The sequence below is a fragment of the Perca fluviatilis genome, chromosome 15 (genome assembly GCF_010015445.1).
Source record: "Perca fluviatilis chromosome 15, GENO_Pfluv_1.0, whole genome shotgun sequence".
NCBI classification, from domain to species: Eukaryota; Metazoa; Chordata; class Actinopteri; order Perciformes; family Percidae; genus Perca; species Perca fluviatilis.
The window spans coordinates 17692169-17710486 of NC_053126.1; the positions used below are offsets into that span (position 1 = coordinate 17692169).

Below are 18318 nucleotides of genomic sequence, written 5' to 3' on the forward strand. Positions count from 1 at the left end.
CTGTAAATGCGTGGTTTGGGCCCGGAGGTACCGTGTCTCCTCTTCACCAAGACCCTCAGCAGAACTTCCTGGCTCAGGTAACGATATCCAGGCTGTTTCATGAATCAAGTTAGTGTCAAAGATATGTCCCGTGATTTGTGATTTGTTTACCACGTGGGATTTCCCTCTGTATATACATCAGGTTGTGGGAAGCAAATACATTCGCCTATATTCCCCGGAGGACACAGACAAGCTCTATCCTCATCAATCACAGCTCCTTCATAACACCAGTCAGGTGGGATTGGCAGTCCATAGAGATAGTACATGTTGAGCTTGCAAATATATGCAGCATTTCCAATTTCTGACTCCTTCCGTGCAGGTGGAGGTGGAGAATCCAGACACAGAACGCTTCCCGGAGTTTGCCAAGGCTCCGCATCTGGAATGTGTGTTACAGCCTGGAGACGTGCTGTTCATCCCCGTCCGACACTGGCATTATGTTCGATCCTTAGAGCTCAGTTTCTCTGTCAGCTTCTGGTGGTCATGACTGCAGATCCATAATAAAAAGTTATTACAATTTGAGCTTGTTTTCTGCTTCCCTGGAGGGAAATCAATTTGGAGTTTTTAACTAATGCCAAGCTATTTCTCATAAATTTGAGGACAACCGCTGATCACACAAACCTTTGATCCATGAACAATGAACACACACTGCTGAATGATTAGCTTAATTGTGCTGCTGATGATTGCAACAACATCTAGTGTGTGGAAAGCTAACAGCAGGGGAAAAAAAGAAATGAGCAGTTAAAACTGTTTGTGCTAATTTCATCCTGCATATAATTACGTAGAGTTGTTAGTCATCTAATTTGATAGGATATGTTTCTCTTTTCAAATTGGCATATTTAATTGTGTACTCAACCTTATTCCTACAACTATCCTCAGATGTATGATTTCCATAATTCATGGAAATGAGGCATGTCTTCAAATGTAATAACCGAGAGAGCTACAGGTACAAAGATGTGGTAATAAACACGGCTATGTGGTTAAACTGACAGTCGGAGGCAATCAAGCAGGTCACAGATGGAAATTAATAAATGAAATGGATCAATCCCCTGGGACAGGCAGACTTTGAAATTAAAACCGTCTCATTGGTTAAGTACCCTGACAGTAAAACTCTTGTCGAGCACAAAAAACACAACACCTGACTGCAGCACTTCATTTCACATTTCAGACCTCTGACAAGCCACAGTCATGTATCCCGTAGGTCCATTTCAATCAAGCCCTCTAATTAGAGCCATGAAGTATGTGAGGATGTGACCAAATTAAATAGATCACTGATGTACACATTTTAGCTGCTTTTCAGCCAAATTCACAGTCAGCTGAAGTAATCAAGGGAAATCAAGGCAGAATACTTCTGAGGAGAAGACAAGTAAACACAACAGCCCAAGAAAATGGAATTACATTTTTTTTCTGATTTAGAAAATGGGTCTTTTTTAGGGCAAATACCCCTTAGCTGAAAGAGAAACGGAGCAACAACCCCCTACTAGATATAGGCTATTGTATAAAATTGAGTGGCATTTTACAGTTTTTTTCGATTGCTAAACAACAGTGGGCACAACTGGAGTCACGTGCAAAACGCTAACTACAGTCTGCACAGCAGCAGTTCATGTGGACCAAACTCTAGTTCGTTTTTCATTGCTTGAACACAGTTTTCAAAACTCTACACACTTATCCCATGACTTTAACCACAACGTGCACAACACTGTAGATTTACAGCACTTTGTTCAAATGCTAACACACTGCTGTCAAAACTGTTAACCACACATTCAAAACAGAATAGATTTCAGTCTGGTGCCTATCAAACACTGCTGATTGCAATTTTAGCTGAAAGCCTAAGCAGGTGTCTTGTTTTAGACTAGTTAGTGAAGATATACGGTATTTATACAGAGAAAGCTCAGAAAGCCTTTTTTGTATACAAACACCAAATAAGAATGAAACAATTATACACTGTACCGTTTGAGAGAAACAGGTAAAAGAGCAAAGATACCAATATGTCCAGGTAAGATGTCTGAGGTTATGTACACAGCTATAAAAAAAAGTGAAAAACACTATCTTTACAATAGTAAACTTACGTTCTTACTGTTTTTCAGAAAGTAATGGAGGTGAAAGCAATAGAAACACCACATTCATTTGTATTTAGAGATGATGCAGACATCCAATGTGATGAAGAAAACTTGCCACATGATGCTGGAGAGAGGCAGGATTAGTCACACTATTCTTTGGTACTGTTACGTATGTACCTTTGTACCAAATACTTTATTGAAGAAAACTGCTGATTTTCATTCCTTCTTGTTTACCTTATGTAAAAATTGGTATGCTATACAATCTATATTTTTTCCTTAAATAAACTATTGAGTAGTGTCAGTCCACTCAAATTGTTCAAACTGTAAAGATGAAAAAGTTTGTCATTTCTGTATTGGTGTTTGACGCTAGTGTTTTTACCCTCAGTGTGTTCTGAATGACAGTGTGTGTTATCTCAGTGAGGCTTGTGCATAGTGTTTGGCTGCACTGAGCCTGTTTTGAGACTTGCGTTAAGAGTTGTGTTGCTTTGAATGAGTTTTGCAGGTGATATGAACTGTTTAGCTCAGGTGACTGTTGGTAGTGCAGACTGTAGTTTGAGTTTTGCACATGTGACTCCAGTTGTGCCCAGTGTCGTCTAACGATTGGAAAAAACTGTAAACTGGCCTATAGGGCAGCCTAAAGCCTTTACATACCTTTTTATTGTGCATATACTAAGCTATTAATATAATAATTGACATATTCATATATTTATACATCATGTTTTAATGTCTGTGGCACAGTAAATCATTAAGCGTAACTACTGTATCTGTGGATGGCTACGTTAGTGGCTTCCTTACAGGCCAGTAAGCCTATTATCACAAATAGGCCGATTTATGTTAGCTAATAATATGGGCGATTCATATTTGTTATATTTTCACATATATTGTAATAAAAAAAAACATATTTCATAAAATAATCAAACAACGATTTGGTGGTGCCCCCACTGCAGTAACTCTTTTAGGACCCTCCTAGGGGTCCCGGGCCCCCTGTTGAAGATCTCTGGTGTAAAACTTGAGAAAGTGGCTAAAACAAACTCAACAAAACAAATAATGGGTTTAAATAGTCTAACTTCATGTGGAGTTGCTTTGTGATTGAAATTGAAATAACTGTTTTCTCAAAGTGCTTGTAAATGCGATACATGTTGTCATAAATGTACATTAATGATGAATAGTTAATAGGTTTACTGATCTTGACAGCTTTCATGATAGTGCTGCAGATAAAAGTGTAAAGTTTGTATTTACTTATTTATTACATGTTGTGATTTTTAATTGAGAACCATTGTGGAATAACTAATAGCTCATGCAATAGACCTGCCCGTGTTCAGGTAATAGACTTATCCACACCTAGTTACTTTCCTTATCTAAACCAATAATATGAACCCTGGCAGAGTTTAATTCTGTGAGTAAATCCTGTATACTTCACTTAGCCCATCAGCGCTTTGTTGTTGTCTAGTATGTGGTACAATTGACTTAAGATCACACAAAACTGCTTACTCTCATTATAATGTAATCAATACTCAATTACCAGTGAAGTAGTGTGGGACCTCTGGGCCTTATAACCCTTTCTCTTGCACCTAGACCTTCTTCTCCTACTCCTCTTTTGATTAATGGCCTCATGGATTTTCAGATAAATCTGGCAAATCAGGATTCAAACCAGCAGATTTATCTTGTTTTGTGGTGCAATAAACATTGGCTACATTATGGTGAGTAAAACCCCCAATCCACGATGTAACGGTTCCAGATGTTTCCCTTCTGAAGGGAACATTAAAGCTGTTCTGTAACTCAGTTCAGTCAAGGAGCATAACATGTCAGTGTGGACCCTCAATTTGTCTGGTTTACAGGTCAAAGGTAACTTAACCTATAAGCATGACCTCAGGTAACACTCCTCTACATTAATATTTATCCATAGGTCGAACCTTTTATGTCAGTTGTTTTCAGTGGCCTTCACTGTGTTTTACATCTACACCATGGGAACTAAGTGTTTAAATGTTACATAATACAGTATTCAATTAAATCCCTGAAAAATGCATGAAACTTTATTCATCAAAGATTCACAGAATTAGGGGAAAAACACTGACAATATGCAAAATTTACAAAACACGTTAAGAACAATGATTGTCAGGCATTAATTAGTTGACGATACCATATTGCATTATTTTCTCTCATCTATTTTTTATCAAACTGTCAATCATTCTGACAAACTATGAACAGCCTTAAAAATAACAGTTTTAGATACATCACATATTTCCAACAACAGTACCTTAATAACAAACCTGAGCTGGAAGCAATGCAAATAAGTGTGAGATAAGGTGAGTGGTTATTTTTGTTTAGCAGTGCAGTAGAAAACAATATGTTAATGATTAACAATGATACTGTGTAGTGTTGGCTTATTAGAACAGACAGTGCAAGGTACGATCCAGGCTGATTGACAACCATGTAATGCTATTTAAATGTTTTCTTCAGGCAACTCAGTTTCAGTTCTTGCAACAATTCAAATCCTATTTTGAGTTTAAATGTTATCCAGATGTACAGTGCCTTGCGAAAGTATTCCTTGACTTTTGCCTTTTCTATTCCAAAATCTGGTGGTTTGCACTTTTCATTTTATTTGTTGTTTAGCAATTTTCACTTCATATGCCCACTTGTTGTTGTTTTCACAAAAATTAAGTTTGTGAGGCCAGTGGAAAAGGTCGAAACGTTCAAGAATATTGTATGTATATGTGTGTGTGTGTGTATGTATGTATGTATGTATTATCTAAAGTGTGTTATATTAAAAGATTTTAGAATAGCCCCTCGTGAAATGAAAAAGACAAGATTGTTTTTCTGATGGCCGTAGTTCCTCCCAAAGAACAATCACTGCCGATACAGAAATGTCTTCTTTCTAATATTCCTGCAAATCTACCGAGAAGTTCTGCATCCTCTCCACCACGAAGAAGCACAGCGTTCCAGAGAAGCCCAGGGTGACCATCAGCAGGAGCTGCCACTTCAACAGGAGGTAACCGCTGTAGAAGAATGCCACTGCTGCAAAAACAGACTGACAAAGGAGAATAGAATTTAAGATTTTTAAGTTCAGCCAACAAAACCAATGGTCGTTGGCCAGGAAGTACAAGACGTTGACTAGAACAATTGTACAAGTTTAAGAACTGAACTTCTTTTGTGCAATTCATTAGATTTACAATCGGCAAATGGCATCTTCTGTTTATTAGACAACATGCTTATTGTTATTATATATATATATATATATATATATATATATATATATATGTTATTTAAGTATAAGTAGTAGTAGTAGTAAGTATTATTTGTTTTTAAATACTATATCTGAATTACTGTCAACTGAATTCGCATTCCTTTTTGTAGTTAAAAATAATGTTAATGAGTTTTTTAAATGGAAGAACTTTCTGCTTTATGCAAGATTTGATCTATATAGACAGATACCAGATCAGTATTCAGTCAAATTAATGCAAAACTAGGGAGTGCCATCATAAAAAATATAAAATAAAATTTCTCCCTTTTGGTTTCTGATTTTTTTTTATCGAGAACACAGGACAAGTGATTTACAAAGCACATGTGCTGTAACAGACAAAAAATACTTTTTAATTTCATTTGGACTTTTAGAAAATACCACAATTTCTAGGGCTTATTTCTTGTTAGAGACAAATTTTTCGGCAAACACAAAGGGGAGATTAGGAGGCGTATGTGGGTCTTGTTCTTTTCCTTTTTAATGGGGCTTCAGGTGAATTCATTTCTTACTTAATAAGCAACATTTTAGCCCAGCTTTGCTCAGCTCTGATAACAATGCCTGAGAATTGGCAACTCGGGATTACCTGGATGAATTTGAAAATGGCAAAAGCAGGCGTGCTTTGTCCAGCATAAACACAGCCTAATATGCTGTAGAGCTGTGTGTTGAAACAACTGTCCCCAAGTCCAAGCAAGAAGCTGCACAGCAGGGCAATGGATACACTGAGAGAGAAAATATAGTTCTTATTAAAACAAAACAGAATTGTAACTGGCCTTCTTCGTTTTCACTCTTCTTTATTGTTAAAGTGTTGCCTACCTTGGAGTTAGATATGGTTTATGTTGGGTGGTGGTACTAAAGACAACCGGGGCATCGTCTGGGATGTTGAGGAAGATCAAATAGACAGCAACGAAATGGACAACCATTCCCAGAAACACCACTGAGGTCCGTCTGAAGCGATTGTTCTTACACAACAATCCAAACAAGCCTCCACCTGATGAGAAAGAACATATTTTTTAATTCAGTGACTTTCAATCACCTAAACGAGCTCTGACCGAGGAATATAAACTTACCCACAATTTCTCCAATGCCTACCACAATCCCAGAGATCCCAATCAAGCCTTTAGCTGCTTCTCCAAACTGTGTAGTTGCTCCGATACACGTCCCATACACTCCGCTGTAGAAAGATAGCTCCAGGCCTGCAGAACAAGAAGGGCACGCTGTAGCGGCAAGCCTTCACTGGAGGCTTAGATACTCACTATATTAATGTATTCTCCATGCGACTCACCGCTGTATGCCATGCAGGGACTCAGGAGCAGTATCGTTTTAGTCTTCAGAAGTTGCAGGATGGTTTCTGAACAGGAGGACACACGATACACTGATATGAATTGCTAATAAATACATATTATATATGCCTAACACTTTCATACCTTTTTTACATGTGGATTGAGCTCCGATAAAAATGCAGACGTTAAGGCCCCATTACCGTGTGACAATTTAAGTTCAATGCAGATAAATAATAAGATAAGTTAAATAAGATAAAGAATCTGTATATAAAATCCAAAAAGCCACATCTGAATGCAGGTGGGTGAAAAAAACCAACAGAGAATGTCACCCAGGCGGTTTTAAAAGAAGAAATCCCACTAGGTTTATTTATATATGCCCGGATGCCCTCTCTTGACATAAATCAGTGTGCATCTTCGATAAACCCCGATACCTTTGAGGCAGGTGTACACACGTCTACATGCACACAAGATACTCGCTAGACAAAGAGCAATCTGATCATCCAAACAACTTCAGCCTGCATTGAAGGTGGGCGTAAGTGTAGCACAGTTTCCTGTTGACAAACAGAGATATAATCTGAAACAGGCAGTTTCTACGTACTCTCCAGAAGAGTTGTATCCACATGAAAGACATTTTGACCTGAAGAAAAACAAAACTGCCTGTGACTGCCTGCTAGTTTCAGACTAAGAGCAGTGAAGTGTGGAGAACTAGAGCTTACCGGCAGTATGCCAAATAACTGAGACAAAAGGGAAATAACAAACATTTCTGTTACGTATTTTGTGCCTTTTTCTGTTATTTGTATATCAACTGTGAACAATCTCAGATGATACAAATGTACACTGCAAGGAAGAAAATGCAGTATCACCTCTATTGCATGTGCATTTTTAGCCATGCTAGCAGCTGAAATACAATGTTTTGCTTCGTCTAGCACCACCCACAAAGTTTTCACTTATCCAGTGTAACATGTCAACATTTACTGGGTGGAATTTGAAATTTGTTCCCCTTTAGGATGAAGTGAAATAACTTTTCCAATTGCTAATTGGCAGATGTTATCACGCTAACACACTAAGAGCTGCTAGAACAGCTGTCCCAAATCTATTCTACATACTAATTTGCAAAGTTCTACATTGCATTTATTATACAAGTAAATCAACATACTTTGCATGTTATACTAACATAAGATGATACAATATGTGCAACACAAACTGACTTTGGAACATCAATGCAAGATGAATTTCACAAACACACATCATGTTTTTTTCTACAATTTTAAACGTTTTTTAGTTTTCCGAGATCTTTTTGGAGTTGTTTCCCAAATGAATTTGGGACACACCATTAGTCTTGGTACTACATACCGTATGGTTCATTTTTTTTATTATATTATTATATATATATAAATAGTAGAACTTACTGAATTCTGACTTGGCATCCTGCATCGCAGTGTTTGCTCTGTGCTTATACCTAAACAACAGAAAATAAATCAATTTAACTTTGACAAGGCCAAAATTAATTAATGGAAGTAAACTGCACACACAAACAGTGACAGACCTCCCTTCAAGTGACAGACAGCTGAAGTGATATACAAATCAAAGACACTTTAGCTGCATAAAAATCAAAAGGATTCCTGACAATCCCAACACACTGCAAAAGAAGGTGTTTTTCACAGTAAATGATGGCTCCCTATAGTATTCTTTGTTATGCTGTTGGAATCATGCACACACTCAAACTCAGCCAATAAGCAAGGATCAAATACCTGCATCTAGGAGATACTAGAAACAGTTTCTAAGAACAAACTGCTGCTACATGACAGACACAAACAGGCTTAGAGAATGAGTTTGGTCCCAAATGAACACACTTAACAAGATTTCTATACAATCTACTCATTTCAGTCTTGTGTTTTTCACAAAGCTGATTTTCTTAGTGTTAAAATGCCCTACACATACTCTTGCATCAGGGCCAGGAAACTTTTTACATGACTTTCAGTAGTCTTTGATGACAGCTATATTTTTCTCAAAATGTGTCAATATTCAAGCCATAAAAAAATTAAATAACGTTGAGGATCTTGGTGGAGAATTTGGGGACTTTAACCGCTGTCACTCTCAAAGACAAAGTCTACATCCCTGCTGCCCCAAATCTGCCTGATTGCACCCTACTTGCTTGGTCTGGTAATAGCCAGACTACCATTGTATAAAGTGCTATGATTAGGCTTGACTTGAGAAAAATGGATAGTCATTTTTGTGAAGGACAGAGTGATTTATACCTCCTGCAGAACTGCAATGGTAAGTCATCTTGAAAACTCTTGCAAAATTCAAGGTTGGTTATTTGAAAATATTATAATTATTTATTAATAATAATGTAATAGTAATAAAATATGTGGTTTGGTTATAGCTTATAACTGGATGAAAGGTAAATTAGGTTCACTTTAATATGTTTGTATATGTTGCATAAACAGTCTGCTTTCACTTTTTATTCATCACTTGAGTTTCGTACCCTCTTTGTCCTTTTTCAGTAGTGGTTCAGACATTTCTATATATTCTGAGTGATTTTAACAGCAGTGAAAAAGGTGTAATTATCTAAAGGGTATTCATTTACATCACAGGAGTTGAGAGCAGTGCCTGCCCTTCCTCTTCAGAGAGCATCTCGTCTTCATGATGGCTCTTTCTCAACACCAGGAAGCTGAGTGTGCCGAGTATGGAGGCGACCAACAGGGACAGAAAAATGTTTTTCCTGCTGCTGTCTGAAAGGGGAAGATTAAAATAAGCTGCTTAATTAAAATACACAAGATATATTAACAACATTAAGCTAGGAGCATATTCAGAATAACCAATCACTCATATAATCCTCTTGGTATTTTGCTTTCATCATCAAGCTAGATTTTGCTATTAAAGCCATGACAGTATAATACTCAATTTTAACCTGATATCTTACCTGATATCTCTGTTTTTCCATTCCAGTCGAAATAAATGTAAAGATTGCCAAACAGCATGCTGTAAATAAGTTGAAATAGGTTAATCAAGTGACTAAATGACAGACATCAAGGAAGGGGGAAAAAAAAGTTTCAAAATTCAATTTTTCGATGCCTCATCAAATCCAATTTTTTTTTACTTTTTGGGTAATTTGACAAAACAATTCCACCTAAAGGTCAATCAAGCAGCTAACCTAGAGCTTTCAGTCATATCATATTAAGTTGATCATAAACCCATATTTAGTTTTAGCGGTCACTACTTATTCTTTCATGTTTTAAAAAACATATTCATTACTTAAATCACATTAGTTGTTTGTAATAATCAGCTTAAGTATGCAGTGCACAGATCATATTAGTAAGCAGGGATAACCAAGGATGTTAATGATGTACTGATGGCCTCTGGGCAGTGGCAATGTTGAGTAGCAAATGCATAAAAAAAAAAAAAAAAAAAAAAAAAAAAAAAAAACAAAAATACAAAAAAAACCCCCCCCCCCCCCCCCCAAAAAAATTTACAATTTTTTTTTTGGGGTTTAAAAAAAAAAAAAAATTTTTAAAAAAAAAAAAAAAAAAAAATTAAATTTTATATTTTTATTTTAGACAACATGACTCCAGAAAAAATTATTAATGTAATGATTTTTAGTAATGACTACTAATTACTCTTGATTTGTCTACTGCAGCAACTTACTGCTCTGTGTTAATACAACTTCACAAGTTTCACCTTGTGTAAAAACTTAGATGGTTCAAGGCAACGGTTTTCCATGCAAATTTAAAGTCAAATAATTCGGAATAACAGTGTATGATCTTTATCAGCAGACAGAATTTGCTCTGTGTCATGGAATTATAAATGTTCAAATTTCCAATTCTTTTTAAGCACTTTAAGGATGAAGATCTTGATTCAAAGCCCAGAGCAGCTAATACTATAAAACTATAGAACAAATTTTGTTCCCTACAAATGTTGCGGTCACCACATGGGCCAATCGAGGAGCAGATAAATCATTCCTTAAAAGTGTATCTTAATTGGAGCAATAATGTCTGAGATTTGAAGTTCTAGTTAAACATTGAAACATTTAATTGTAATGCCCTCTGTGCAATTTGTTGTGTACAACAAGTTTGAGGTGTAGGACTCTGGAGCTTTCACAGCTTCAAAACTTGACCTTTAATTAAAGTGATCCCATTAGGACAACTAATGGAATTAAAAGAAACAGTGGTTATACAGTGCTATCTGAAATGTCATCTGACAAATCATGTTTGAAAGACAGAAAAAGGACTGGACTTTTTGGTGGTTGGATCAAATGCTGACTTTCTAAACACAACAATCTGCATTTCTGCCTTTGAGGATGCTTCTTTCATATTTTAAGCTGTTTATTTGCCTTTCATGGTGAACCGGGCAGTCCTGTAAAATGCTGTGATCTATTTTTGTCTTTAATTACATTTCACCTAAACTTCAAAATGTAGATGAGCAATTAGTCAGTCCCAAAGCCTCAGCGAGGGATAACAGAGTTTATTCATTAAAGATAACAGTAACTGCATTCTGTGTGTGTGTGTGTGTGTGTGTGTGTGTGTGTGTGTGTGTGTGTGTGTGGGGGGGGGGTGTGTGTGTGTGTGTGTGTGTGTGTGTGTGCGTGTGTGTGTGTGTGTGTGTGTGTGTGTGTGCGTGTGTGTGTGTGTGTGTGTGTGTGTCGGCAGGCTGAGAAGAACTGATTCATAAGTTTACTGTGGCATGCATCACCACTGGAATGTCAGCTTAGCATTGCCCTTTTGTGCGCTTTGGAGCAGGTGACAGCCAATGTAATTATTATACTAATTAAATTTGCATATTTTAACAGATACCAATTTCATTGTCCAAGCCAGTGTGCAAGAGCAGTGGGCCGAAATTTCAAGAGATGAAATGACCAAAACCTGCAGAATCTCTTAATATGTTTTAACTCATAACTCACTGGCAGATATTGTAACATGATTTATTAAATATATTCTAAATAAAGCGTTCATTAATATCTTGTCATGCTAAAAAATACAGACCTGACAGTATTTGGCTACTGCAGTGTAGCTATATCATTGATCAACTGAAATACTTGCAAAAAAAAAAAGAGGAAGAAAAGATGGTGATGAATTGTGTTTTCAATTAACTGTATGTAATGATGGGAAGAAATAATATAATGCAGGGCACTTTAATGGCAACCTTGGGTTGGTTTAGGAAGCAAATTAGAAGGAGGATTTTTAGATTCTCAAATAAACAAAATGAATATTTAATTCACTAAAGGCCGTAGTTAAATCTTTTTCAGAGAATCACATATAGTATAATCTAAGTATTAAAATGCATTGTGGTTTAAATGAAGTAATACATAGAGGTAATGGTCTTGGGGCTGTACCACTGTAACATTACTGTGTCAGTAGTTGCATACCTGCACTGTAGGAGAGCCCAGAACATCCCTGTGTTCCTGTTGATGGTTGAAGCCTCGGAGTTTTCCACCAGAAAGTGTCCCTGAGCTGTCCACAGCACTGTAGGAAAGTAAGTGAGTGAGGTCATTTGAGAGAAAAAAAAATGTAACCAGTCAATTAATTGCCCACACAAAGTGAAAAATTATCTTCATGTGTTGGTAAGTTATGCATCTAAGCCTTGGGACATGATAAAAATTCATGATGCCACAATGATTTGAGGCCGCTTTGAAAACAGCCCCAAATCATTTTTCTTTATTTTTCCAGTAAATGCGCAACAGAGGGCTGCTTTCTCAGTATTTTCACTAACATATGAGAAAACTCAAAGTGCTGCACGCTATTTACAGAAACAGCTCCTAACCCATTTAAGGTCTAATTTGGGATACTGTTTATACGCATCAACACATCCCAGTCATGATAATGTATGCATGAGTAAACACTATTTGGAACACAGAAACTGAGCTTGAATAGGCTGTAAAAACAACAGAAACCAAGTTGAAGTAGCCCATTTATGTGTACTTTTTTGTAAATGGGATGTGAGGGTGCCAAACCAAAAAATGGAAACCTGCCTATTCTGAATAAAAACAGGTATACAAATAAACTGTAAGCTAGAACTGAAACAATGAGTTATATTATTATCGTATGATATTTTGATAACTGACTCGTTGTTTCTGTTTTAAGCACAATTGTTCAACATCTCAAATGTGAAGTTTTGATGCTTTTCTTGGTCATATCTGGTAGTCTTTGGGTTTTGAAGACAAAAGAAAACATTTGAAGATGTCACCTTCAGCTCTGGGAAATTATAATAAGCATGTTTTGTTTTCTACTTCCTGGCATTTTAAAGACAAACCGGTTAATCGAGAAAATAACCATCGGATAAATCGATAATGAAATAAGCGTTAGTTGCTGTAAGCAACAATAAGCAAAATAAAACTCCAGATTTCCCTTTTTAATTAGAGTAAAGGTGACTGATAGGCTATTAATACAATAAAATATCTCCATTAATTATTATAACTCAGGTTTCAGGTCTGGGTCATGAGGTAGAGTGGGGAGAATAAATGAAAATAGAGAAGGCTCCAGAACCAAAAGAGAGTTGTCTTAAAATGAATTCACTCCAATTTTTCCATAAAAGTCTACTGATTACCGCCTCAACTATAATGCTGGTGCAAACATTTAAAAAAGAGTTACTGTACTAGCTTCAACATTATTGTCACCAAATATAAAAACTAATTTCAAATCTGGTAAAGGAACTTACTGGCTGCTCCTATGCCGATCAGTACAGAGGTCAGGTAAAAGGACCATGTTGAAGGGATGATGAACACAGCAATGTACCCACTAGACAGAAAGCATTTAGAACAGCAATGAGCAACATGTTTCAGCTTCAGCATCTTTGTCAACATCCTGTAGGTAATTACCTTGACAATGTTTACCTGTAAAGAAGGCCACTCAAAAACATAGTCATTTTTGGTCCAATTACTGCAACGACTGTTGGCGCGAGTAAATTGGAGAACGAAAATACCCCATAAATTATTCCAAGACTGTAAAGGAGGCAAAGATAATTATTATTTAACGTTTTACTTTAAAATGCACATGTTTATTAAAATGAACATGTTATTCTCCATCCTGAGTTGAGGATATGTACATGCACGACCTACCTGTGGTAGCCACTCCCAGTGAAAGTATCATTCTGCAGGCTTTTCACTACAGTTTGCTAAAAAAAAAAAAGAGGTGGAAGCACAGGTTTAGAGTGGACAAAATTAGGCTTAATTATGTCCTCAAGTTATCCATCTGGTTTGATAATTTCACTGACCATTGAATAAAATTAGAAACACGAGGTGCGCCTGACATTGGCTGGTTTCCTGCGCATTAGACATCTGCGGTTGGATCTTTTTAGATTAAACGTTTTAATAACAAAATGTGCATACAAAACCAAAAGCAGTAGTTTTATGCTTTATTGTTCTCTGCATAAAGGTATCTAGCAGTCAAATTATTCGGGATAAATTATACAAATAGGCCTTAAGGTATACTAAAATATAAATATTTTGTGTGTAGGCTACAGTTACAGATATGTGTAAAAGCAGAGTGGGGTTATCTTTGAGTTTTAAATGCGTTTTACATAGCTGAGGGACAGGAAATCTGTTCCATCCATTAAAAAGAAGAGAAAAAAAAAAGATCTCAGCTCAGTGTCTTCTGCAGGCTTTCGGAAAATAAGCTTTTCGAGGCAACAACAAACACATGTGACTAATCAGTAGCTATTTAGATGTGTAAAAACTCAGTAATAAAGTTGAACTTACTTCAACGTTCCCACAGGTGGTGAAGGCGGTAAAAAGGAACAAAAACCCCACACCCAAAATCACAACGTTGAACGTCCTTCTGTCTGCCATGGTGTGTTTCTTACTGGCATCTAGCAATACATGTATTAAATATAAACTTGCCGCTGGTAATTTTGTGCTGTCGACTCATTGGAACTAAACATCTGGAAGACTCTCATTCATTAACGACTGGGATAGACGAACCCATTTTAACAAAGTCGCGCCACTAAAGTTGACTTTACTAACTGTTAAGTTACAGTTTAATGCGCAAACAGCTGACAAAAAAGGACAGAAGTGTAGCGGAGAGTGCGGGACACAGATAGCCACAATGTAGCACTGTTATAAGGGCACTTCCCTTCTATCATACTAAGTACGCATGACAACTTGTGACTTTAATTATAGGCATTTTTTTTTGCGGTCTTCCTTGTTCTTCTTCGACTACTTCGTCATGATGGTTTTCCCACTGTCTATGGGGTTTCCCATAGACGGTTCTTCTTCTTCTTCTTGTGCAATTTGCGGTCATTTACACTCATTTAGCTTTGCTGCCTTCCAGAGGTAACCGGGAGGAATATTCAAAAGCAAAACTGTCTTTTAATGTCAGCCTGCTGTCTGTGGTAGAAAGTAACTAAGTACTACATTTAGCCTACTCACGTAGCCTACAACTCACGTAGGCTACGTGCAATTTTGAGTCACTTTACTTGACTACTTCCGTTTTCTGCTTCTTTATAGGCCTACTCCACTACAATTCAGAGGAAAATATTGTAGGCTACTATAGTAGCCTACAATATTTAGGCTACTAAAATATTATTTGTTAATTATAGTTCGTATTATTAATCTGAATCTGCAAAGAAACTAGAAACTAAATGTATTAAATAAGTAGTAGTGGAGTATACTCCACTACTACTTATTTAATAGCCTACATTTAGTTTCTCCACTACTACTTATTTAATACATTTAGTTTCTAGTTTCTTTGCAGATTCAGATTAATAATACGAACTATAATTAACAAATAATAATGTATTAACAGGCTACATTAATATAAGACAATACTTTATTGATGCCTTAGTGAAATTCACAAACTATTCTGCTGCTATATAGGCATAGCTGTTTGTATTTATGCCATGCCAAACGTCATCAAAGACACCACTATTTTACAAAGATTGCATCTTTCGTTAATATACAAGAGCACAAATAAATGAAATAAATTACCAAATGAAGCACTACGATAATCTGTCTGTGTTTCCAATTAATACACTGAAAAAAATGCTATAGACCAAACCTTATCTTGAAAAATAGTTATTTTCCCCCTCATCTCCCAGGCTTTCTCCAGGTAACTAGCTAATGATTCATATGTGAACAACCAACTCAATCTTTGTGCATCATCCATATTTACAAAATCAATATCTGTTTTAACAAAATATTGTGCAGTTCCCAGTAAAAAGGGCAATAGAAAACAAAGTTTAACTCATTTTCTTGGCATTTCATTGATTTACGGAACCTATTTTGCTCTTCCACAAGGAGCCACCCCCCCCCCCCCAACATACAACATGAGCCTCTCATTAAGTAGAACACAGACTGTGCTCTGTGCTCATAAGGCTGATTCCTCTGTAATTTAATGGCATCCTTGGGTCCTCACTGGGGGGGTTTCGGTATTGGGTTTATAATAGACAACATATTTTACCAGATTCAAAACATGTTTAAAATAATTTGGGCGATTTTAAAGGTCCCATGGCATGAAAATGTCACTTTATGAGGTTTTATTAACATTAATATGAGTTCCCCCAGCCTGTCTATGGTCCCCCAGTGGCTAGAAATGGTGATAGGTGTAAACCGAGCCCTGGGTATCCTGCTCTGCCTTTGAGAAAATGAAAGCTCAGATGAGCCGTTTTGGAATCTGCTTGTTATGAGGTCATAACAAGCAAGGTTACCTCCCCTTTCTCTGCTTTGCCCGCCCAGAGAATTTGGCCAACCCATGAGAGAGAGACATCATGGCTTTCAAACGAGAAAAGTGGCAGTTGGTCAAGGCCACACCCCGACCCTCCATCTTGCCACTCCCACTCTCCTCCACAATAGCTTCAGACACAGAAATGGCACATAAGGAAAGGTCATTGTAGGACTGGCTCTAGTGGCTGTAGTTCTGCACCAAAGCTGAATTTCGGGAAGGAGACTTCAGATACAGTATTAGGGGACCACTAAGGTCTATATAAAAGCATCCAAAGAACACCATGTCATGGGACCTTTAATATCTCAAGTCCAGTTGCTTTCCCCAGTTTTACTTTATTGATAGCCATTTGAACTTCACTATAATATGAGATCCATATTTAAGGTCCTCACTTACGCAATATTCCCTCTTTAATATTTGTCTTTCTTACCTTTTTCCTATAACTTCTTTATGATACCATTCATCAAAATCTGAAGTATCGCTGGAACATCTCTGAGACAACCAGTCACAGTAGCATCTGGCTAAGCACCTCCATTTTCCTATTTATTAATTTCAGACCAAATTCTCTGTGGACTTAATGTTTGAATTTTCTTTTATCTTCTTTTTTTTCCTTTATTTGTTCAACACCTGTTCTGTTTGAAAATGCCTTTTTTACTCTGTCAAACATATCTGTTCTTAAAACCTTCTAAGAATGTTTTCTCTTCTACGATTGTCTCCAGCTTTACCATCAACTTCTCTTTCTTCTTTAATCAATTTGCAGAAAGTACTATACCAATTATCTAGATTTTCTTGTTCTCTTAGGCATTAGTCATTCTTCAATTCCAATAAAGATTGTTGTAAACCAGAAGATAAGAAGTTAGCTGGTAAAGTCCTACTGACTTTCTTTCTTCTGAAGTAATGGAGTTACAGTCCTGAGGGGCTATAAATAATAAGCCTCAGTCTTTATTAGAAGATTTAACGAAAGTAAAGAGTGATCTGCAACTCTGCATCTTTCTCCAATTAGATCCATACAGTTTGCAATTAATTGGTTTGGAGCTCAGCTAATACTTAAAAGAAGTCACATCGTAAGCAGTCATACAAGCAGTGTCAAACCCTTCCATTAACAATACATAACTTTAGAAATTCAATCATTGACTCCCTATGCTTACAAAAGTCCCCATGTTCACAAAATCATCCAAAGAATCTCCGAAGGGAACCTCATCCACTTCTTTCAAATAATTAAAAGCAGCTATCCTGCTATTGAAATCTCCACAAAGATAAATTGCCTCAGCTCCTGAACATAAATAAATTTGACTCAGAAGATGGTTAAAGAAAAACGAAGCAACCTTTCCTCATGCTGACGTCTATGTATACTAAAGAATTTTATATACATATGCATGTAAATATATATATATATATATATATATATATATATATATATATATATATATATTAAGCCCCATCTTTACCAGCTGCAACATAAGAGTAATTAATACATCAATAAAAAGGCTATAATTCAAAATTATTTTGAAATGGGTCATTCTGCGTAAAGTATACTTTTACTTTTGGTATAGCTAATTTAAGTGTATTTTGATACTAAAATGTTTGTATTCTTACTTATATTGCTACACTGTGGTATTGCTCCTTTTACTTAAGTCGAAGATCTGAGTATACTTCATCCGCCACTGTTTGTGTTTATTGCACAGGGTATAATGTTAAGAAACATTATTTCTATTGCACTGTTGACGTGCTTCACAATTAATTAAACCACATATAAGTGATGTCATTTCCCATGTATTTTTATTATTAAATTAATTTCAGTCTCATTTGTTGACTGGTAATGGAAATTCCATGACCAAGCTTATACTAACTCATTCAAAAACTGTAATTATAACCACATGCCTGCAGTTCCCATGAGAAGAGACTCATAAAACAATGGTGAATTCAATGATCATAAAAGAGCAATAAGGAAAAGCATGCCAAATTAACAGTAAAGTATAATAAGTGGTATAAGAGATGAGAAGTTATGAGTCCATTAACGAATCTGAAATTGTTCAACCTGCATATTATAT

General features: G+C 36.4%; 2 protein-coding genes across 2 annotated transcripts in view; one reads left to right on the forward strand and one right to left on the reverse strand.

Annotated features, from left to right (window-relative positions):
• The window catches only part of kdm8 (lysine (K)-specific demethylase 8), a 7401-nt gene extending 6843 nt beyond the window's left edge, over positions 1-558 (forward strand). The window contains exons 6-8 of the mRNA XM_039824008.1: positions 1-77; positions 182-274; positions 359-558. The exon at positions 1-77 is cut by the window's left edge and continues 73 nt beyond it. Of these exons, the coding sequence (XP_039679942.1) occupies positions 1-77; positions 182-274; positions 359-523 (335 nt within the window). The 3' untranslated portion in view covers positions 524-558. The remainder of the gene's footprint in view (positions 78-181; positions 275-358) is intronic.
• Positions 559-4808: 4250 nt separating this feature from the next.
• On the reverse strand, positions 4809-14798 carry LOC120574020 (UNC93-like protein MFSD11). Its single transcript, XM_039824006.1, has 13 exons — positions 14308-14798; positions 13669-13724; positions 13444-13551; positions 13269-13348; positions 11980-12076; positions 9541-9599; positions 9205-9349; positions 8024-8073; positions 6617-6682; positions 6402-6527; positions 6148-6322; positions 5918-6053; positions 4809-5124 (listed from the first exon to the last, which is right to left on the reverse strand). The coding sequence occupies exons 1-13, from the start codon at positions 14395-14397 to the stop codon at positions 4972-4974; spliced, it is 1341 nt and encodes a 446-aa protein (XP_039679940.1). The 5' UTR covers positions 14398-14798; the 3' UTR covers positions 4809-4971.
• Positions 14799-18318: the final 3520 nt, after the last annotated feature.

What these genes read in the sequence shown, in the direction of transcription:
- LOC120574020 (XM_039824006.1), bottom strand. Translation starts at nt 14,397, where the DNA reads ATGGCAGACAGAAGGACGTTCAACGTTGTGATTTTGGGTGTGGGGTTT. An exon ending in CCACCTGTGGGAACGTTGAA is followed by an intron (nt 13,725 to 14,307) that starts GTAAGTTCAACT and finishes TTTTTTTTTTAG; the next exon opens with CAAACTGTAGTGAAAAGCCT. An exon ending in TTGAGTGGCCTTCTTTACAG is followed by an intron (nt 13,349 to 13,443) that starts GTAAACATTGTC and finishes CTTTCTGTCTAG; the next exon opens with TGGGTACATTGCTGTGTTCA.